The sequence below is a fragment of the Momordica charantia genome, assembly GCF_013281855.1.
Source record: "Momordica charantia cultivar OHB3-1 chromosome 11 unlocalized genomic scaffold, Mcharantia_2.0 BLBB01000011.1, whole genome shotgun sequence".
Lineage (NCBI taxonomy): Eukaryota > Viridiplantae > Streptophyta > Magnoliopsida > Cucurbitales > Cucurbitaceae > Momordica > Momordica charantia.
This window is the reverse complement of record NW_028275159.1, coordinates 17,968,397-17,991,754: the sequence shown is the minus strand read 5'-3', so window position 1 is coordinate 17,991,754 and position 23,358 is coordinate 17,968,397. Positions and strand designations below refer to the sequence as shown.

Sequence of the window (23,358 nt, the reverse complement as noted above, 5' to 3'; positions counted from 1 at the left end):
TTTAGATACTTGCTCTCAACACAGATAAGAACAACACCCCAAAAGAAGAGATGATTCTTGTGAGAGGAGGAGGAACTCAAATGAGAAAGTTTGATTTCTCAAATGAGAAAAATTACAACTATATATAGTTGTCCAAACATGTAACATCTCACAAGTAACTTAAACACATATGTTACATGAGTAACTTTAACACAAATGAAGTTGCAAATGTGTAACTTTGTAACTTTAACAAAATACAAAAACAATAACTTAAAATTTAATAAAATAAAGAAACAAAACTACTAAAATAATAAATAAATAATAATATTGACAATGTATATGTGAATAATTTCTTTTAAATTTCACATTCTCTCACATCTTAAAATCCAACCGTAGCCAACATCTCTAATGTGGATTTGGCTGAAAGCCTTGCTGTTGTTGAAGGATTAAATTTGGCTTTGGAGGAAGACATTCACCAGATTCTGTTGGAAACCGACTCTATTCGTATCTTTCACCTACTGAGTAAAGTCATTGACAATAAATAAGAAGTTGGAGCCCTCATTTCTAACTTCAAGCACACCATGGTCAGCCATAAGTCTGGGATAACCTACAGTTCCATCAATAGAAAGGGGAATTTTGTAGCTCACTCGCTCGTGCGACTGGCAATTAATCAAGATCTTCACCGGATTTGGTTAACCACCACTTTGCTGTGTTAAACCTAAAAGATATTCTATTCAATTTATATATATATACCTTTGTTGTCCTTTCGATCTAATTATTGCACGTAATTCCAAGACTTATTTTTATTTTTAATTTGTAAGTTCCAATTATATATTAATAATATCAACTTCATAGTTGGATACATGTGCTTTAACCTACTAAACTATATTCTAGTTGGCAAACTATTTTATTTTCATAAATCATACTTTTTAAAGGTTAGGAACTCACGCACCTATCTTTAATCAAAAAGTTTGTGGGATCGAATCTCACCGCACAAAATTTTTGTTTTTAAATATCCAAGTGTCAGTTATACGTGTTGATGTGGATGTATTAAGGTGGGTCCCAGAGGAAGAAGAAAGTAGGGTGAGGGTGTACGAGAAATCCCGTGGGGATGCGAAGCATAGGGCAGCCGTAGCAGCCGATCTCAGTCTCTGATTCCCTCTTCCATTTTCGCGTAGCTTTGTTTCTCTCTCCTCCCCTTCCCCTTCTCTTCTCTCTCTAAGGTAAAGCTTCTCTCTGATTTTTATCATTTTTCTTCCTACTTTCAACATACTCTCAGCAGAGCAACCAAACCAACTGTTTGTTTTCATCCAATTCCACTTTTTTCTTCTCCTTCTCCGAGCAGATACTCAGTCTAGGGTTTTTTCACCTTTTTCTTGCTTGGTTTTTCATGGAAATTCGCTTTTTTTATTTGTCGAATTATGAGCTCTTGTGGTACTCTAATTTGGAGCTTTAATTTGGATGTTTTGGGCCTCTGGTCTTCGATTGTTCAATTTTTGATATTTTAAGCGTGCATTGCGGCAGAATACGCACTCTTTTTGCTTCAGTTCAATCTCAGTTAAATATTTTCTTTGAAAAATTGGGAATGCCGATCCTCGTTGTCATTCAAGCTTAAATTCTATGGGTTTTTTTTTTCTCCTTGCATTTAGAATGGCAAGAAGTTTTGGACGAGTTGCTCTTTTAAGCCTCTGGAAATGTTGACTTGAATTTTATATATATTTATTTGGTTTATTTTGCTGCAAGCAGTGTAGAATGACAGAACCATCAAAAGTTATCCACGTCCGAAATGTTGGCCATGAAATATCGGAGGTCCATTCTGTCTCTCTCTCAAGCTGAAATTCAATTGATAACTTCGTAACTCAGAATAAACTCTGAAAATGTATATTGGTAGCTGAGCTATTGCCACGAACATGTTATTCTATATGGTTTAAGAATATTTATTTGCATTTTAGTGGGTGAGAGAGTAGTGATAACAAAGGAAATAGCTGGTCCATGCTTCACCTAAAGTTAAGCTACCTTTACCATGTGACAAAATTATGCTGTTGATGTAATTAACATCCATTTTGCCGAGGGACTCAGATTATTAGTCTCCATTTTGTCCAACTATCACCGTATCAACTATTTGATCATTGATAAAAAGACTAACAAATATGTATGATTTGGCTTTCCCTCCATAAGCTCCAAAGAAAAGCTCTGATTAGTTGTACTGAAAAGATTTCTCCCTCCTCCTTAAAAGGGTGCCCCCAGCAACAGAGAATGAAGAAATAAGTTGGGGCTAGTGTGAAGTGGGGTTTGCCAACCAAAAGTTGAGAGAGCCTTGTTCCAAAAACTAGTAGCATATTTGCAGGAGATGAAAGGATGTCCTTGAGTTTCAGCTTCCTTTAAATGAAGATGGTAGCAGCTAGGGGAAAGAGCAATGTGAGGAAGCTTTCTTTGCACCCAGTCTTATGTTAATGGCATCATGACTGAGATCCTAGCAAATTTTTTTTTTTATCTTTTTAGGATATTTATCCTTCCAGATTCTGTCATCTTATCAGTTCTCTCTAACCCCCCAACATACTAGTTATCCATCTTTCATCTCTCGGGGAAGGCAGCCAAAAGAATCGAAAAGATGCTTCTCGACTTTCTCTGGGAAGGCCCAAGCGCAAGAGGTAAGTAGCACCTTGTCATAAGCTTCCCATTCTCGAAGAGGGTCTCGGTATTGGAAATATTTAGAAAAAAATTATGCTTCATTATCCAAGTGGATTTGTAAGTGATTGACCTTAATGGAGCCGTACCTCGAAGAGTAGCCAATGATGAGGCTTTTGTTTTTCCTTGTAAAACCGATGTAGGACATCGGCGATCATGATGAAAAGAAAAGAAAAGTTGTTTAATAGATTTATGGAGGCCAACCTCCTTATCAACTTGCCTATTGTAAATGGTAGGTTTACTTGATCTAACCGAGCAATTTGTTGCAAATTGGACATTCTTACGCTCCAAGGGTTGGGTGGAGTCGTTTGGGAATGTCAGACAATCCCTAGGCCCTAGGATAACTTTGGATCACTAGCTCATTTCTCTAGACTCTGGCCCTGTGAAATGGGGCCCATTTCTGGTCGAACAAGGCAGTTGGATGGGCTAGAGGAGGAGGGGACTCCGAGTGAGGTGTTGAGGGAGGAACATTTTAAGCTGAAAGGGGATTTTGAGGAGCTCATTAGAAGAGAAGACACATGTTGGAGACAAAAACACAAGGTTAAGTCGGTTAAGGAGGGGGACTGTAATACCTCCTTTTCCATAAGGTTGCAAGTGGGAGAAGAAGTAGAAACGTGATAGAGTTTCTTGAGACTGAAAGTGGGAGATTGTGGAAGGAGACAAAGAGGTTGTGGAAGAGATCTTATCCTTCTACTCTTTGTATTCCCCAGTGGTTACAAGGAGACCCACCCTTTTCAAAAGGTGTTGATTGGTGTCCCATTTTGGAGAGGTATAGAAGGGAGATGGAAGCTCCATTCTCTCTTAAAGAAATTAGAGGGGTGGTCTTTGGTTTGGAGAGGGATAAAGCACATGGTCCATATGGTTTCTCTATGGAATATATATATTAATATTTATATTATACTAAACATAAAGAAATAGTTGTTTAGTATATATATATTATATTTATTGTGAGAAACTAGGTTTTGTTAAGAAAGATGAAAGAATACAAAAAGGGCATACAAAAACAACCCAATAAAAGGAGCAAAAAAAAAAGCACTAACTAGCTAACAAAAAGGACCCCAATCAGAATCAAATCTAAAGGATAGTTTCAAAATTCTTTAAAAACAGAGATTTAGCTCCGTCGCTTCAATCGTCCTATATATATATATAATTTATTTTAACAAAGTATCCATTGGAGTATTGGTATGGTTAAAATAGTACCGATACACTTTTGCCGAACACAAATGGCACAAACCCAATTATTCATGGGAAGCTAATGGGAAACTGCTATCTACATTTATCAGCAATGTAGTATTGTTACGACTTAGGATGATTCAAGAATATTTTGTCATTCTTACAAAACAAATGTTCCCTCATTTTTTTTTTTTTGCATCTTTAATTCTTTGACTAGATGGAGTATTTCAACAAATGATATTTATTGGAGGCTGACTTTCTTTTGTGATGTTTGCAGTTCAAGTATTCGACTTTTATTTGTATTATCAACTAGTTAGTTTTTATCTTTGCACGTTCTCTCATCTCCCCTAATTTTTTATAATCTGTATACTTCTTTTACATTATTGCAGAATGATTTGCTTCAGCTATTCCAGCCATTTGGTGTCATAACTAAGCTTGTGATGCTTCGTGCTAAAAATCAGGTTCAATTTTACTATGATACAGTGACTTGTTTAAGGTTGTCCTATACTCGAGCTAAAGTGGAATCTTCACTGTTTTGTCTTTGTATCATGAATTCAGGCTCTTATCCAAATGCAAGATGTTCCCTCAGCAGTTAATGCTTTGCAGTTCTTTGCAAATGTTCAGCCAAGCATTAGGTAATATTATGCTATTAATATTTATCCTTGCATATCTGATTGGTCTTCTTTTTGTAATAGTATCGTAACTTGTAGTGGTATGAAATAATGAAAGTATATAATAGGAAGAGTGGAGGGTGCATCTGTCAACTAGTTTGGATGCTGAAATATGTGTAGCCCATTGTACTTGACAGTGCTCAAGTAATAGTGTGATCTCAATTAGTACTTGGGGAGGGAGACTATAGGAGGGAGAGGAGTTACTAACTTGCAATTACATTCCCTAAATAGGATTTGTTCTATAGGTTGTACTATGGTGTCCTTGAGTTTCAACTTCTAAAGGAGTCAGAGGAGTTGCTTAGCTCGTGAGTTAGGAGAGTGGGGGTGAATCTTTGCTTGGTCGTGCATCTTTCTTGCTTTGGTAAATAATGGAAGTTCGATATTGTGGTAATAGAGTTTACAAGCCCAGGGAATTGCTGTAGTTAATAAATAGAAGCAAGATTAGATGCACTAGAGGAAAAGATAGGAGGTGTACAAGAATCGATGGAAAAGAAGTTTGTGCATGTTTGAGGAATGAATAAGTTGTTTAAAACAAAGAGGTGTTGGCTCATTGTAGGAACAGCGACAGGGTAATAGGGGAAGGCACTTATGTAATTGAAGAGGTGTTGCACTTATGTAGTCTTTCAATTTCATTTTTTCCTCGATGAAAGTTGGGTTTTTCATTAAAATAAGGGGCATGCACTATTTGAAGTTGTGCAAACGAAAATGGTGTACGTGGAATTACCATAATTTTGTTGCCAAATTATGTGCAATTGAAGAAACTTGAGGTGCTTATATTTAAAAGGAATATCTTTAGTATTTGGCTACTCATGAGAATCGAACCAAGGACCTGGAGGCTGGATAGGGCTTACAAGTGCGCCTACACCAACAGAGCTATAAGGATCCATCCATTCTTTGGTAGTTCCATGATGAGAGGGATAGTCTTTAGTAATAAGGAAAGCTCTTGGGAAGTGGTTTGAGACTTGGCTAAGTTCAATGCGTCCCTTTAAGCTTCGACTAAGAAGCACAGACACGGATACGACATGACATGGACACGACGACACGCCAATTTCCAAAAAAGTAGGACACGACACGCTGAGGCACGTTAATTTTTTAATATAAAAAATATATGTGTGTGCATATTCAGTGTTTTAAAAAGCGCTCCTGAGCTTTTCTCTTCCTGCCATGCATCTTTTCTTCTTTTCCTTCAGTTTTTTCTTCTTTTAATGCTCCTATAAATTAGTCTTTTCTACTTCCTCACCTCATCTTTTTCTTCTCCTTTTTATTCCATCTTTTCTTCTTCCCATCTAACTCTTAATGCTTCTACAAAAGATAAGATTTTGTCTTCAGTTTATAATTTTATTCTTATTTCTTCTTTTTATTCTTCTTCTCTGTCAACCATCATGGGTGGCTCATTGGTCCAAAGGAGCTAGGGTAAATAGGAGGGAATGGGTTCAAACCCCATGATGGCCACATGTTGTAGGGTCAGATTGCCCGTGAGATTAGTTGATGTGTGTGTAAGCTGGCCCGGACACTCACGGATAATAATAAAAAAAAATCTTCTTTGTCTTTTATTCTTCTTCAATATTTTTTCTTTTCATCTTCATTTTTCAACTCTCCTTATTCTATTTCATTTATGACTGTTCATCTCCCATCAGACTCTTCCTTGTCCTCCATTTCTTCAATTGATACCTATGGAGGGCTTGACGCCTTGGAGCTCATGAAATTTTTTTATTTTTCTTAATTGCTGTGTCCCCACCGTGTCCCAAACGTGTTCGGTAAATAAAAATAATAATGAAAAATAGGACACTCTAATTAGCGTGTCGGACACGTGTCTGAGCGTGTCGGTGTCCGACACTGACACTTCAAGAATTTTTACATGTCTGTGCTAGCACAGAGCTTCGATCACCCAGTTTCAAACCAAAATTTGCATTTTACACTCTAATAATGGAATTAAGTATTTAAATAAAAATTTTGGTGATTTTTTGATAGAAAAAGTATTATTCATCAGTCTACTTATTGAGATACTCCTCAATATAATGAGATGGCTGAAAGAAAAAAATAGGCATTTACTTGAAATATCACGTGCTATGATGTTTTAGTTAGGATCCCAAATACAAGAACCTAACGAGAACACTATATTGCAAGATCAAAGAGAAATTACAATACCAGTAGCCTTTCGAGAGGGCTATCTCTCCCCCAAAGAACTCTCTCAAGTTCCTCACCAAAATACTATTCTCCAAGATATCCTTCCCCTCACCCTACTACCCTTATTTATAACAACTCACCCTGACTAATTACCATACTACCCATTCATACTAACAAACTAATATTCCCCTGTACTTCCATGCATGTTATGAAATATTTATGGGAGAAAGTCATTCTCATAGCTATGTACCTAATAAATAGGATGCCTAGTAATGTTTTAAATTTCAAAACTCCCCTTGAGTGCTTTATATTTTGATTTAACTCCCAAAGTTGTTAGGTGTACCACATTTTTTTAATATTCGTGAATGTCCAGACTAGTTTGTGCACACATTGACTAATCTCACGGGCAATAACCTGACCCTACTACATTTGGTTGCTAAGGAATATCGTAAGATATTAAATCTTAGGTAAGTGGCCACCATGGTCTAAACCCATTCCCTCTAAACTCTTTGCTATTTACATTGGCCCTTATTGACTATTAGGTCAATCCATGATGGTTTGTTGAATGTACCACATATGTTCACATAACTAGTCAATTTCGGTCCAAACTTCATTTTAGAGTTGTTAAATGTATATTATTAGGTTAGTCTTCAAGTCAAAAGGGTTATAAATGTGTTTTGATCCTTGGACCAAAAACTTTTTGTGAGTATGAATGTGTCTTTTTTAGATAATCAGAGCCATATTTGACCAAAAATTCCATTCAAGGGGAGAAACTAAATTTGAAAGATAATTTTTAGAGATTCATCATGAGGCCGTGATCTGGCCATCCATGTGTGGGGTTGTTCCTCCACCAATTTCAAGGAAGGGATTGAAAGCGTGGTGAGACAAGCCACATGTTTTCGAATTTGAATGGGGTGGGTCCATTTGCTTTTACCAAAATGCAGCAGGGAAGTGGTCTGATGTGGTTCGCTCAAGCCTTTTAGCCAAGGGGTGCCAGAATTTGGTGATGCAGTCGTTGGTGAGGAGGAATCTATCAATGAGAGAGTAAGATCTGTTGTTGGACGAAGTGTGCTTCCCATTACTCAAGGGAATATAGATCAGGGCTGATTCCATAATGAAGCCATTGAAGAGACACATACTTTTTGTGGATGGTCTTCCTTGAGATTTCTCCCAAGACCATCTGGATACATTGTAGTCACGAGCCAAGATCCACTGATTGTTACACAAGTATGATAGATCACAAATGGATTTGGCCTCTTGATGCTGCAAAAAGCTTCTCTACAAAGTCTGTTTTCAGACTTTTGACCTCTCTCAAGAACCATCGCTCATCCACTCTCTACTACAAATTTTGGCGTGGAAAGCTCCCCAAGAAGGTCTAAATTATTTGTTTGGAGCTTAGCCACGATGCTATCAACACACACGACAGAGTCAAAGACGATTAGCTCACATAACTCTCTCCCTCAGTTGCTGCCACCTTTGTCACAAGGCTTCAGAAACATTAGGGCATCTTTTCATTTCATGTGATTTTGCATCCAGATTCTGGGCAAGAATTCTCACAGCTTTTGGGTGCCAGACCGCTCTGCATACTTGCCCAGCTATCTTCCTTGACTACCTTTTGACCAACCACCCTTTTAAGAAAGAAGGCACAAGCTTATGGGCTCAATTCATCCAAGCTTTTCTTTGGAAATTATGGCTAGAAAGGAACAACAGGATGTTCAATGACACATCCCTCCCTTTTGAGATCTTTTTTGATAGAGTTATTGCTCTAGCTCTTGGTTGGTGTAAATGTTTCTACCGATCCTTCAGTAGTTATAGCCTAAACGACCTTGTTTCTAGTTGGAAGGCTTTCTTGTAATTTGCTCTTGCAGCCTTTTTTATATTTCTTACCATTAATGAAATATCGGGTTTCACATCAAGATAAAAAAAAAAGAGAATTTTTAGGATATTTATGTTCCTCTTCCTAGTCCTATTTGTCTTGATTTTACTAGTCCTTTGATGCCCAATGTAGAAACTTCTCATTCAGGGGGAGAAGCACTACATAATGATTATTAGCAGGCACACGCCTTAACCACTTGGCCAAAGTGACATAATGATTCTACCAATCAACTTTCTAAGTTTAAGTTTTACATATACAAGGAAATTCGATCAATGACACGAAGACTAAGATAGTTGATCCTTCACAAGGCTAAATGGGTAGCTAAAGGCTTCACTCAAAACTTATGGGATTGATATTAGGAAAAATTTGCTCCTTGCTAAAATGAACTCTATTGGAGCTATTTTGTCTCATGTAGTTAATTTAGATGGGTCTCTCCATTAGCTTGATGTGAAAAATGCATTTCTTAATGGCAATCTTGAGGAAGATGTTTTTATAAACTTACTACTGGATTTTGAAGAGGAGCTCGGATGGAAAAACAATCTCCAAGAGCTTGGTTTGAGCCATTTGGAAAAATCTATCTAGCTATAGATTTCTTAGAGGCAAGCTAACCATACTGCATTTTATACACAGAGAACAAAAAAATGTCAATTTTTGATTGAGATAATATTATTCTCACTAGTGATTATGAAGCATGTCTAACAGATCTCAAGAAAAGTCTTGCAAGTGAGTTTCTAATTAAGGACTTGGAAACATTGAAATATTTCCTAGTAACGGAATTTGCAAGATCGAAGAAAGGGATCTTTGGTAATCAAAGAAACTATGTTCTTGACTTATTTAGAGAAACAAGACTACTTGGTTGCAGAAACTCCCACCGAACCTTACCTGAAATTACAAGCAGCAAATGCAGAAGAAATAAAAGACGAAACGATACTAGAGACGTGGGAAGATTAATGTAACTATCTCATACATGACCTGAAATTGCAGTTTCTCAAAGTATGGTAAGTCAATTTATGCATGCACTAGGATCAACTCATTTAGAAGCTGATGTAACTACCTAGCATATTTATTATTTAGCTAGCTAGTAGTTGCCAATTAGTTAAAACCCGTAGGCTCCTTCTGACCATGTGTTGGATAGCAAATCCGTGGCGCCCCTTCCCTCCATTCCCTATAAATACCCAACTTGTATTTCTCTTGGTTCATTATTGAAATATATTCTCTCTTCCCATTTCGGTTCCATCAAGATTTGTATCACAGCAACCAAAATCCTTGGGCTCTTGTTATCATGGCAAGCAAGAAAACTTCTTCTCAAGTAGTAGGAGATTCTTCTCTTGCTGGAAAAGAGGTGGAGCAAACCACCGTCCTTTCACCTCATACTACAACTCGACGCTTGCTGTTGAGATACAACAAATGTTGAGTTCGATTACCGAGCAACTTAAAGCTTTGAGTTTACAACAAAACCAACTAAGATTCGGCCAAGGAGAATGAAGAAAGGAGCAAGGAATCAAGATAGGTCAAAATCAGCAAGGACAACAGAATTTTCAATCAAGAATGCTGCAAGAACTAGGTATGTTCAACAAGAACTAAACTGTGAACCTCTAGATCAACATTTTGGCCAACCAAGAATGTTGCAAGAACTAAGGTATGTCCATCAAGAACCAAATCATAACCCACTATTCCAAAGAAGAATTGATTTGCATTCATCTAGTGAGGAAGATGAGATTCCTATGTTGATGGAGGATAGACTTATGGTTAGATATCCTCGACAAATCCGTGAAACAAGTGAGTATAAGATAAAAATCGATTTACCAAATTTAAATGGGAAAATGGGTATTGAATCCTTTCTTGATCGGGAGAAACATGTTGAGAACTTTTTTGGTTACATGAATACTCCTGACCACAAGAAAGTGAAATTAGTTGCTCTTAAACTTAAAAGTGGAGCTCCGGTGGGATCAATTAAAGGTCAATCAACGCGTCATGGGAAACATCCTATATGGATGTGGGAAAAAATGAAAAACCTTATACGTGAAAGATTCCTCCTTGTTAACTATGAACAAATCCTATATGATCAATACTATACTTGTCGACAAGGCTCTCGATCTATCTCGGATTAGGCTATCTAAATGAGGCCATATCAACTGCCCACCACTATAGAAGAACAACAAGAACCTATGATGTAGCCGTATATGGCCTTTGGGATAGCTTGTTAAATCTTAAAAGTTTAGCTTTATAGTTGTATTTCTTTTAAAACTCTTTTACTGTGTAGTAACTACAAGTTACTATTAGTTGCTAGTTTGTTAGTTAGGATCTCTCTATAAATAGAGATCCTTTTCCCATAATAATCAGATTTGAGATATTCTTTCTTTCATTGAGATTACTCTCCACCAAATTGGTATCAGAGCACCGGAAAAAAAAAAATTATGGGCGTTCAAATGGCGGGAAAGAAACCTATCATAGGAGACATTTCTTCCATGACCAACAAAGAAGCGGAGCAATCGGCCGCTCTCTCACCACGAGCATTGACCACACGCTTGCAGTTGGTCGAAGGGGATATCAAGAGTATACATAATGATGTGGATGAGATCAAACAGATCTTGGGTATTATACATCAGCAACTGGAAAATCTGAATCTAAATCACAGTCCAACGGAAGTTCCTCAACAAAATCCATCAAGACTTGATCAAGAAACTAGAAGGGAGAACCATCAGGGAATCCGGATCCAAGAAAGACCAGCAGCCCCTCCAAGAAGACATCAAGAAAGGGGGCAAGAATTCAATCTGGGACCAAGATTTCACCAAGTTCGTCGTCAGCACCTTCAAGATTTCAATGACAACCCCCTATTTCAAAGGCGACAGGATCTTTTTATGGATTATTCCAGCGATGAAGAGGAAGACCTCGAGATGGAAGGTAATAGGCACGGGTATCAAGCTCGTCCAAACAGACAGCAAGATACAAGTGAATACAAACTCAAAATTGACATCCCTACCTTCAGCGGAAAGATGGACATAGAAGGGTTCTTGGATTGGGTACGGAATGTTGAAAATTTCTTTTCATACATGAACACGCCAGAGCATAAAAAGGTACGTTTAGTGGCTTTCAAACTTAAGGGGGGTGCTTCGGCATGGTGGGATCAACTAGAAATTAACCGGCAAAGGTATGGGAAGCAACCAATCCGTCGATGGGAACGTATGAAAAAGCTTATGCGTGAGCGATTCCTACCTGTCAATTTTGAACAGATTTTATATAATCAGTATCAAAATTGCTGACAAGGAACGCGCACGATTGCTGATTACACAGAGGAATTCCATAGACTAGGGGCACGGACAAATCTTGGAGAACATCAACAATATTTGGTGGCCCGGTACATTAGTGGGCTGCGTTCGGATATAAAGGAACAGATAGCATTACAGCCTATTGGGTACTTAAATGAAGCTATATCCACTGCTACAACAATTGAAGAACAAGTGAACAATCGTTACAAGAAGACCTATGTTCGACGAACAACTTGGGATCAAGGTGGCCCTTCCAAAAAAAATTTTGCACCATCAGACAAGTCATCTGTCCCAACAATTGGCAGTTCACCCAAAGGCAAACACGTCGGCAAAGATAATCTTCTTGAAAATAAAACCATGGATGCAACTGTAGGAAAAAAGGTAGCTAACACTTATAACCGTCCAACTTTGGGCAAGTGCTTTCGTTGTGGACAGGTGGGACATCTCTCAAATGAATGCCCTCAAAGAAAGGCCATTACCTTTGTGGAAGATGAGGAGCAACAAGACTACAACGAAGAAGAGCAGCAAGAAAATGAGGTCGAATATCTCAGTCCTGATGAAGGTGATCCTGTCACTTGTGTTATTCAACGCCTTCTTCTCACTCCAAAAGTTGAGCCTGCCTACCAACGGCACGCTTTATTCAAGTCACGATGCACTATTGAGGGTAAGGTTTGTAGTATAATAATTGATAGTGGCAGTACCGAAAACATTGTAGCTAGTAAGCTTGTGACAGCCCTTCGTTTAACACTGCATCCACACCCAAATCCCTATAAAGTTTCGTGGATAAAGAAGGGTGGGGAAGCTCAAGTCACACACACATGTACAGTACCATTGTCTATTGGGGCTAGTTACAAGGATCAAATAGTATGTGATGTGTTGGATATGGATGTGTGCCACATCCTATTAGGGAGACCATGGCAATATGATACACAAGCTGTTCATAAGGGGCGAGAGAACACATGAATTCAGTTGGATGGGGAAAAAGGTTGTTTTACTTCCCATTCCTCCACCAAAGCTTGTACCCTCAAATGATGGTACAACAAAAACAGGTGCTCTATTCACAATGTCGTCGGGAAAACAGCTCCTATTTCATAAGGATATGCCTATTCTTGGGCTGGTGATTAAAAGTTTTGAAACTTTGGAACAATCACAGGTTCTTCCACCGGAAGTGGAACAATTGTTACATGAGTTTCAAACTATTATTGAACCTCCTGCCGGGTTACCTCCTTTACGAGACATTCAACATAATATTGAGTTTTTTCCGGGGGCAACCCTACCGAATCTTGCTCATTATCGGATGAACCCATCCGAATACAAAATCTTACATGATCAAGTCCAAGAATTACTTGACAAAGGGCACATACAACCTAGTTTAAGCCCATGCGCTGTTCCCGCCTTATTAACACCCAAAAAGGATGGAACTTGGCGCATGTGTGTGGACAGCCGAGCAATAAACAAGATTACTATCAAATATCGGTTCCCCATTCCTCGTATTAATGATCTGTTAGATCAATTAGGGGGAGCTACTCTATTTTCTAAGATAGACCTTAAGAGTGGATACCATCAAATACGCATAAGGCCGGGAGATGAATGGAAAACGGCGTTCAAAACAAATGAGGGCTTATTTGAGTGGCTCGTTATGCCCTTTGGGTTGTCCAACGCTCCAAGCACATTCATGAGGCTTATGAATCAGGTATTGCTTCCTTTTATTAATAAATTTGTAGTAGTCTATTTTGATGATATCCTTATCTATAGCCACTGCATGTCTGACCATTTAAATCACCTTCATAAAGTCTTTTCGGTTTTGGCTACTAATCAATTAGTCATTAATATCAAAAAATATCTTTTTACAACTACTGAAATCTCTTTCCTTGGGTTTATAATAGGACATAAAGTATACATGGATCCTATGAAAATAAAAGCTATAGTAGAATGGCCAGAACCTAAAACACTAAAAGATATCCAAAGCTTTCTAGGTCTTGCTTCCTTTTACAGAAAATTCATTAGAAATTTTAGTTCCTTAGTTGCCCCTTTAATAAGTTGTCTAAAAAAGGGACCTTTCGTGTGGGGACAACATCAAACCGAGAGCTTTAGAATCATAAAATCCAAACTAAGCACTAGTCCAGTCCTAGCACTCCCAAACTTTGAACAACCATTCGAAGTCTCTGTAGATGCATCGGGTATTGGGGTGGGGGCTGTCCTTTCTCAAAACAATCACCCAATTGAGTATTTTAGTGAAAAACTAAGTACATCACGGCAAAAATGGAGCACATACGAACAGGAACTTTATGCTCTAGTTAGGGCTTTAAAACAGTGGGAACACTACCTCCTAGGCAAAGAATTTATCCTTCTAACAGACCATTTCTCCTTAAAATTTTTGCATACTCAAAAAACGATAAGTCGCATGCACGCACGTTGGTTATCTTTTTTACAAAGATTTGATTTTGTAATCAAACATACTTCGGGAATAAGTAATAAGGCAGCTGATGCTTTGAGTTGGAAACACAGCCTCCTCACACTACTTAAAGGGGAAATTATAGCTTTTGATCATCTACCCGATACTTATGCTTCAGACGTAGACTTTCGAGTTATTTGGGAACAATGTATGACTCATCTATATACACATGATTACCATATAGTGAATGGCTACTTATTTAAAGGACATGCCCTGTGCATTCCTCATACATCTCTTCGAGAAGCCATTATTAAAGATGTTCATGCAGGCGGGTTGGCTGCTCATTTAGGCCGAGACAAGACGCTTACAATTGTTAACACCCGTTTTTTTTGGCCGCAACTAAAAAAGGATGTTGCCAGTTTTGTTCAAAAATGCTATATTTGCCAGTCCTACAAGGGGACATCACAAAATACAGGGTTATATACACCCTTACCTATACCTAAGGGCATTTGGGAAGACCTTTCGATGGACTTTATACTCGGTCTTCCTAAAACCCAAAGAGGCTTTGACTCCGTGATGGTTGTGGTGGATAGATTCAGTAAGATGGCTCATTTTGTGGCATGTAGGAAAACATCCGATGCTGTTTCTATTGCTACATCGTTTTTTAGGGAGATCATTCGCCTACATGGTATCCCAAAATCAATTGTATCTGATCGTGATGTAAAGTTTCTTAGTCACTTTTGGCGTACTTTATGGAAGAAATTTGACACTACATTAAAGTTTAGCACCACAAGCCATCCGCAAACGGATGGACAAACAGAAGTTACAAATCGTTCGTTGGGAAATCTACTTCGATGTATCAGTGGTGCTCACCCCAGCAATGGGATATGGCTCTTGCCCAAGCCGAATTTGCGTTCAACCACATGAGGAACAAAACAACAGGGAAGTCCCCATTTGAGATTGTATATACTCCGCTCCCTCGGTTAACAATAGATCTTACTAATCTTCCTCATTCTATTGATCTTAGTAGGGAGGCAGAAGAAATGGCAACTAGAATTACTCAGCTACATGATGAAGTTCGTAAACATCTAGAGGAATCCAATGCCAAATACAAGACAGTGGCAGATAAGAAACGGCGATTCAAGGAATTCCAGTTAGGAGACCTTATCATGATTCATTTACGAAAGAGCCGATTCCCAGTTGGAACGTATAACAAACTGAAGAGAAAACTTGGTCCTTTTGCTATACTTGCTCGTTACGGAGAGAATGCCTACAAGATTGACCTCCCAGCCGAGTATAATATCAGTCCCGTCTTCAATATAGCGGACATATATTGATGTCCTGATCAGTTTTTGTTGGCTGACTAACTCGAGGACGAGTTGTTTTTTTGGGAAGGGGAAATTGATGTAGCCGTATATGGCCTTTGGGATAGCTTGTTAAATCTTAAAAGTTTAGCTTTATAGTTGTATTTCTTTTAAAACTCTTTTACTGTGTAGTAACTACAAGTTACTATTAGTTGCTAGTTTGTTAGTTAGGATCTCTCTATAAATAGAGATCCTTTTCCCATAATAATCAGATTTGAGATATTCTTTCCTTCATTGAGATTACTCTCCACCAACCTAGGTACAAGAAACAGTATGCAAGAAGAACTACAGGGGATGGCCAAGCAAGAACCAGCTGCAAAGGAACCTCTTTTTTTGAGAAACAAAGTATGGCCAAAAATCCAGCACCAGCCGCTAAAGGTAAACAATTGGATCAAGATTCATCCAAAGAATTCAAGAAATCGGACACTCCAGATCGCAAGAAGGCTATCAATGCTTATAATCGTCCAACTCTTGGTAAGTGCTTTCGTTGCAGTCAACAAGGACATTTTTCTAATGAATGTCCTCAATGAAAGGCTATTGCAATGGTGGATGAAGATATTCAAAAGGACCTTGAGTCTGATGTTGAATTAGATGATAAACCAATATAACTCGAGGTCAAGTTCTTTTTATAAAGGGAGGGAAACTGATGTAACTACCTAGCATATCTATTATTTAGCTAGTTAATTGGTAGTTGGCCAATTAGTTAAAACCTGTACGCCCCTTCTGTCCGCGTGTTGGATAACAAATCCGCGCCTGCACCTTCCCACCATTCCCTATAAATACCCTACTTATATTCCTCTTAGTTCATTATTGAAATATATTCTCTCTTCCCATTTGGGTTCCATCAGAAGCTGCCTATAGAATCTTGAGATATTTGAAAGGAACTCCTATAGAATCTTGAGATATTTGAAAGGAACTCCTGGAAAAGATATTCTATTTAAAAGGAATAATGACTTCCAAGTAGAAGTTTATATTGATCCAAACTGGGTTGGAAGTGCTACCAATAGAAGATCTATTCTGGTTACTGTTTTTTTTTTTTGTTGGAGGAAATTTGGTTACACGGTGAAGAAAAAACAAAATGTGGTGGCTAAGAGTGGTGAGGTAGAGTTTAGAGTCTTGACTCATGAAATTAAATTTGTGAAGGCATATGGATCAAAAGTATACTTGAAGAATTGAAGTTTCCTCAAGCATCACATATATGGATTTATTGCGACAACAAGGTTGTCATATCTATAGCTCATGACTTAGTTCTACATGTTGGAAGAAAACATATTGAGATTGACAAATATTTTATTAAAGAGAGATTTATACCAGTGCAATATGTATTTCTTATCTTCTAACGACAGAACAAGTTGGTGATATACTAAGGGACTTCGAAAGAAGCAATTCGACAAACTTTTCGATGAGCCTGCTATGAAAGACATCTTTAAACCAACTTGAGAGGAGTGTTGGAATTTTCAATATTTATAAATATTCATTTAAATATTAGTTTTCAATATTTTGTCTTTTTGGTATTTATTTCTTTCTTTATTGTAGTAGATCTTTCTCCTATATTAGAAGACTTAAAGTTGCACATATTTCAGCATATCAAAATAATCTCTCAAAATTAAGACAAACTTTTATCTTCACAATAAGGTGGCTATTTAGGGCAGGATAGTGATAGGCCCTGATTGTGGAAGTACACAGTAGGGGAAGAGGGAAGGGGTGCATCTATTAAGTAGTTAAGGTGCTGACGTATGGGAAGGGGTGCATCAGTTGAATGCTTTTCTGTTTTATCTTTAGGGGAAGGAATGTTTATGTCCAGTTTTCATCACATCAAGAGCTAACTACAGCTGATCAGAATGCCCAAGGACGAGGAGACGAGGTTTGTAACTTTTTACCCGACACAACTGAGGCAGAAATGGACCTCTATAAATATGTAATGAGTAGAATAGTTTTTGTATTGAATGACTTGCACATGCACTGCCATATAAGTTCTGCAGATTTGTTAAAGCATAACGGATTTAAATTTTTCATCCTTCTATCATGCAGAAGAACCTCCCTTGCTTCTGATAGTATGGCATGCTGAATCTATATTAGGACAATGCTTTTGCCTTTTTTCCCTTCCCTACTGTAATTGCATGTTAACGTGTAAGATATGGTGAAGATTTTGTTTAGATGAATGAATTGAGATTTGACTTGCAACACAGCCACTATTTTCTATCATGATCTGAAATATGTGATATTCTAGTGCATTGTTCCTTTTTTTTTTTTTTTTTTGAGACAAACTTTTCATTGTTAGATGAAGAGATGGGAAAATGTTCAAGATACAAGTTCCTAATTAGAGTGAAAACAATCAACCTAATAAATAAAGAAAAGATCTCCAAAAATTACGATAGCTAAAAGATAAATATAACATTTAAGAATCCGAAGGAAATATCTTGCATCTCTGAGAAGAACAACTTGAAAATCCAGCTAGCTAAAACAACAAAAACCACTTCCGCCAAGCACCAAATATTGCTCCAAGCTGACAGCTGAAAAGGAGATCAACTAGAAAACTGCCAAACATGGAACTCCTTTGCAGAACAAGCCATTGGCTTTCCAACCAAAAGCTCTTCAAACACACGCAAGTAGTAGCACACTTCTAAATTAATGCCTCAACCAAACACACAATCATATATGAAGGAACAACCAAACACTCTCCAAACTTTTTGATGAATGAACCTAAGAAAGCTTGGAAATCCCAGTTTATGGACTAAACTGGAATAAGCAGTTCTTGACTGATAATATTTTGCTTGGAACTCCCAGACCTCTTGACATCCATGAGAAGACCTTCATGACTATACACACCAGCCCACCTCAGACTATTAAGATGAAGTGTTCAAGGCATAAGATTCCTTGATTCCTCCTTTGGATTTAATTTCAATTAATTTCAGCTTCTTCGGAAAAATGAAGAGATGCTCCTTTCCATAAAGATTCATAAAAGTGGCCTTTTCTTTGCTGTTATGTGGTATACTTAAAGCTTGACCTTTTGAAGGGATGATGAATTGATTTTCTTTAATAAGAATACGATCATCAATGGCTCCCATGAACTGTTTCTTGCAAGTTCGGTATATTTTTTTATTGTTTAGTTAGTAAGATATTTATGTGCTTATTTTAGGAATAAATGTCAATATGCTTGTTAAAAACTCACTTTTTTCCACTCGATTCTTTTATTGTAAACATCTTTTAGAAGAAAACAAAAAAAAACTTTGAATTAGGAATATCAATTGTTTACCATTGAAATAATGTAAATGATTTTAATTAATCCTAATCAAATATGGTAATAGGGATGAGTGTGTTCTAATTTCAATCTTATGCAGTATTATCTCCTCCTCCCCATGTGAAAATTAATTGTCGACATGTTATGCTAGTTAATGAGCCCTCGTGTGGAATTAGTGGAATAAAGGAATGAATTGATTAAGTTAATTTTAGTTAAACAGCTACAGCTTTTGGTACTAGTGGTAATGTATTTGCTATTACTACTAATCAGTAATCATTACCCAACACCTAGAAGCTCTTCATCTTAGTAAGATTGCTGATAATCTATAATTATAGAAAAACATATATATATAATATTTTTGGATTTTTCTTCTCAATTTATTTCCTTCTCTCTCACCCTTCTCCATGTGCATACACTCTTGGTCACTCTCTGGAGCAGCCAAATCGAATACTCTTAGTCACAATCCATCACATGCTATATCCCATAACAGTGGAAGTGCTGCATCAAGTATTTTTTCCACATGGATTTGTGGAGAAGATCGTCACATTTCAGAAGTCAGCTGGTTAGATTAAGTTCTCTCTTCTTCCCCCTCTCATATCTCTCTTAATGCATGGATTTATTAAAATTCTATTCTATTGGAATTGTTCTTTCTTTCCTTTTCCCCTTAGGTGTTTTTTCGCACAAGCAGGAGTGGGTCCTCAAATAAAAATTGAGCCTTTCATCTAGAACTTGTTGCTAAATCTGTTGTTTTCTACTGGTATTTTTGCTTTTTAAATGAATCTTCAGAGTTGTGCATGAACATATTAATTGCATGTTTGTAGGGTTTCAGGCTCTCATTCAGTATCAATCACGCCAGTGTGCTGTTTCTGCTAGGACTGCACTACAAGTAATACCAGTTTTTTGTTGGACCCGTCATTTCGACTTTGATCCTTTCTTTAAGAGGTTTTCATCTTGGTCTATTTACATAAAGGATGGACACTTCTGCCACTCTTGTAGGGACGCAATATATATGATGGTTGCTGTCAACTAGACATTCAGTTCTCCAAGTAGGTTTCATAACTAATCATGAAATGCTTGTGATTTTTCCATCTTGACTTGATGAATTACAGATTTATCGGTTTTATTGTGCAGTCTTGACGAGTTACAGGTGAACTACAATAACGAACGTTCAAGGTTTGTTGAATAACTTATCCTCACTTAATTTACTTATTTGCATCATGTATTGTATCAATATGGATATTTCCTCTCGATACTGTTTCAGGGATTTCACAAATCCTAGCCTGCCTTCTGAACCAAAAGGCCGGTCGTCCCAAGTATGTACCACCACATTTTAAATTTCTTATAACATTTGTCACTTTCCTTCTGAAATCCCCCTTTTTTTTTGGTCTCGATGTGCAACAGCCTGGCTATGGGGATGCAGGAGGCATGTATGCACTTCAAGCATCTGGTGCAAGACCAGGTGTGGTGGTTTCTATCATATAATGAATATATTTGTTACTTCATACATTGATGCTCAATCAGCATATTCTTAATTTCTTTTCTCCTAAAAAAATCCTATACTTACGATTGTCTTTTTCTTTTTATTTTTGGTTCCAGTTGCATTTCCACAGGTGTGTATTGCTCCTGTCAAATCATGGTTGAGATGAGTGAAGAATATTAGCAACTATTAGATCATTCATTAATTATGAGGGGTTTTTCTTCCCTTTTAGAATAATATTTTAGTCCTACTCTATAATGATTGTACTTCACGTGCAATCCTTTAGCTTTGAGATCTGTGATATTCTTTGAAAGATAAGTTTTACAGGATTTTCATAAGATGAATATGGTTGACCACATCAGGAACTCTGGAATAATTTAAGATCTAAAATTGTGTACAAAATTGGTTGTTACTGTTGATGTCCATTAATGTGTCTTTTTTTACATGATGTTTAGATGGCCAATGCAGCTGCTGTTGCTGCTGCATTTGGTGGAGGTCTGCCACCTGGTGTCAGTGGGACAAACGACAGGTGTACAGTCCTTGTTTCCAATCTGGATCCTGATGTGAGTTATATTTTATTCTTCTTCGTTAGAGTCCTCCTGCTCAAGCTTTTGTTTTGCTGGTTGACACCACCGTTAATTTGTTACAGAGAATAGATGAAGACAAGCTTTTTAACCTTTTCTCCATCTACGGTAACATTGTAAGAATTAAGCTTCTCCGAAATAAACCCGATCATGCACTAGTTCAGATGGGAGATGGATTCCAGGCAGAATTAGCTGTGCACTTTTTGAAGGTTTGTTGATTTAAATTTCTTTCTCATGCATGGGGTTTTATTTTCTACCAGTTGTACGAGTTGTTTAACAAAAATAATTATAACAATGTTTAAATTCTTATATTCAGTTATGATTTCTTTTGCAAAAAGTATTTGGATTAAGAGAAACAAATGTGTCTTTGAAGGTGTTGAGAGGCATTAGGAGAAGGTTAGGTCTTTTATCAGGTTTAATGTCTCTCTTTGGGAATTTCGTTGGAATTTTGTAATTACCCTCTGGACTTTGTTTTTTTTTTTTTAATGAAGAAATAAAGGTTAGTATGTATATTCAGTGATGAGGCCTTTAGCTTAATTGACAAGCGGAAATAGGTGTTGGAATTGCATTTTTATTATTGTATTGTTAAATTTTCAACTTCCTGACGGAAGATATTTCTGGCTCCAGATTTCCATTAAAATCTCATTATTTGTCTAAAAGGCCTAACTTCATGTATTGAAGTCTATTGAAGCTTTAACTTTGTTAAAAGTTTCGGTTTCATGGGTATCGATGCCTCACATTACTTTTGAATTTTGTATAGGGAGCGATGTTGTTTGGCAAGAGATTGGAGGTCAACTTCTCAAAGCATCCTAATATTACACAAGGGGCTGATACTCATGAATATGCTAACTCAAATCTTAATCGTTTTAACCGAAATGCTGCAAAAAACTACCGCTACTGCTGCTCCCCGACAAAAATGATCCACATTTCATCTCTATCCCAGGAAGTAACTGAAGAAGAAATTGCAACTGTCCTAGAGGAACATGGGCCAATTGTCAACACCAAGCTCTTTGAGATGAACGGGAAGAAGCAAGCACTCGTCATGTTTGACACCGAGGAGCAGGCCACCGAAGCTCTTGTTTGCAAGCATGCTAGTTCGCTTGGTGGGTCGATCATTCGAATTTCGTTTTCCCAGTTGCAGACAATATGAAGTTAACAAGGGCGTTAAACAAGTAAGAAGTGATGGATTCTTAATGCTTGATTGGGGTTGAGGATTCATATTTTACAAGGATTTTTAAAAATGGAGATGATGGCGCATACTGTCCTAATTCTTGTAACAATTATTTCTCTCTTTGGATTTCTCTCGTGGGATTGTACTTCTGCTTAGTGTTGTCTCAAATCTTCTCGTCTTCTCTTCTCGTATCTTCTCTTCTCTTCTCTTCTCTTATATTTTCTCCTCTTCGTGCTTATCGAAATCATTCGCAAGACTTGTCGACTGAGTTAGATTTTCTTTCATGTTATCAGTTTTGAAGAATAGGAAGAAAGAAGAAAAGCTAACTTTTTTCTTTTCTTTTTTGAGGGTCTCTTTGTTAGGTAGTTTGTACATGTCTTGTAATTTGAAGCTAATGGGCCATTGGCTGTTGTAATTTCAGTTCATAATGCTCAACTCTCTTCTACCTCATTTATTGATGAACATATCTTTTGGCAAAATTTCTCCTTAGCCTCCACAGATGAAAGAATAGCTGTTAAATTTATGCATTCTCTCTCTCCTCTCTCTCTCCTTAGCCTTGACAAAGGAAAGAATAGCTGTTAAATGTATGTACTCTCTCTCTCCTTAGCCTTGACAAATGAAAGATTAGCTGTTAAATGTATGTTCTCTCCCTCCCTCCATGTACTCTCTCCTCTCTCTGCTTATCCTTCCTCTACCTCATCATCTTCCTCTCTCCTGCTTTTCCTTTGTAGCTCTCTTTCTTCCTGTATATGATATGCTAATATGTTTAAGGATTGAACTATATAAATTTGGTCTGAGTCGAGGTTTTAACTTCGAAAATTTTCAATTACTTTTTCGTGTATTACCTAAACTTAGTATCGTGATCTTGCGTGGTTTGCTATTAAATGATGATATGGAAGATCAAGATCTCTTGGACGAATATTGATTAGTTTGTCGCAATGACAGTATGGCGATAGAGAGTGGGAAATTCATGCTTAGTACTTTCAAAACAATGTAAATTTTTATTGGACTCTTATTTTGACAAGTTTTCTACTTTACTATTAGGATTTATTCAGCTAAATCGAAAGCTAAAAAGAACCAAACAATTCAACTTTAAACCTTAGGTTAGACGAATTTTTGGTTTTCAAGAATCAAATCAAGAATCAAAATTTCAATTCGGTTCTCAGGTTAGTTTAACAAAACTGAAATAATATAGAAATAAAAATGTTTTTTGATACTATTATCGTAATAATGGGAAGTATTTTAATGTAGCCAATTCATTTTCTTATGGTTCAAAAGAAGAAAAATCTTCAATGATTATAGTATTCATAGACTTTTCGGACACCACGCCTATGCATTGCCTC

At 37.2% G+C, this 23,358-nt stretch overlaps 1 protein-coding gene across 1 annotated transcript; it reads left to right on the top strand.

Annotated features, from left to right (window-relative positions):
- Positions 1 to 1,052: 1,052 nt before the first annotated feature.
- On the top strand, positions 1,053 to 22,479 carry LOC111019646 (polypyrimidine tract-binding protein homolog 3). The gene is made up of 15 exons (XM_022296044.2): positions 1,053 to 1,202; positions 1,726 to 1,788; positions 4,230 to 4,301; positions 4,399 to 4,475; positions 17,325 to 17,406; positions 19,222 to 19,345; positions 19,605 to 19,669; positions 19,780 to 19,829; positions 19,915 to 19,956; positions 20,045 to 20,096; positions 20,185 to 20,242; positions 20,380 to 20,393; positions 20,716 to 20,823; positions 20,910 to 21,053; positions 21,605 to 22,479. The coding sequence occupies exons 2-15, from the start codon at positions 1,732 to 1,734 to the stop codon at positions 21,992 to 21,994; spliced, it is 1,335 nt and encodes a 444-aa protein (XP_022151736.1). The 5' UTR covers positions 1,053 to 1,202; positions 1,726 to 1,731; the 3' UTR covers positions 21,995 to 22,479.
- Positions 22,480 to 23,358: the final 879 nt, after the last annotated feature.

Bases quoted from the DNA above. Each gene is read 5' to 3' on its own strand.
- LOC111019646 (XM_022296044.2), top strand. From the start codon at position 1,732: ATGACAGAACCATCAAAAGTTATCCACGTCCGAAATGTTGGCCATGAA. The intron at 17,407-19,221 runs GTTTGTAACTTT...TCTCTGGAGCAG, and splicing joins CCCAAGGACGAGGAGACGAG to CCAAATCGAATACTCTTAGT. The intron at 20,097-20,184 runs GTATGTACCACC...GATGTGCAACAG, and splicing joins CAAAAGGCCGGTCGTCCCAA to CCTGGCTATGGGGATGCAGG.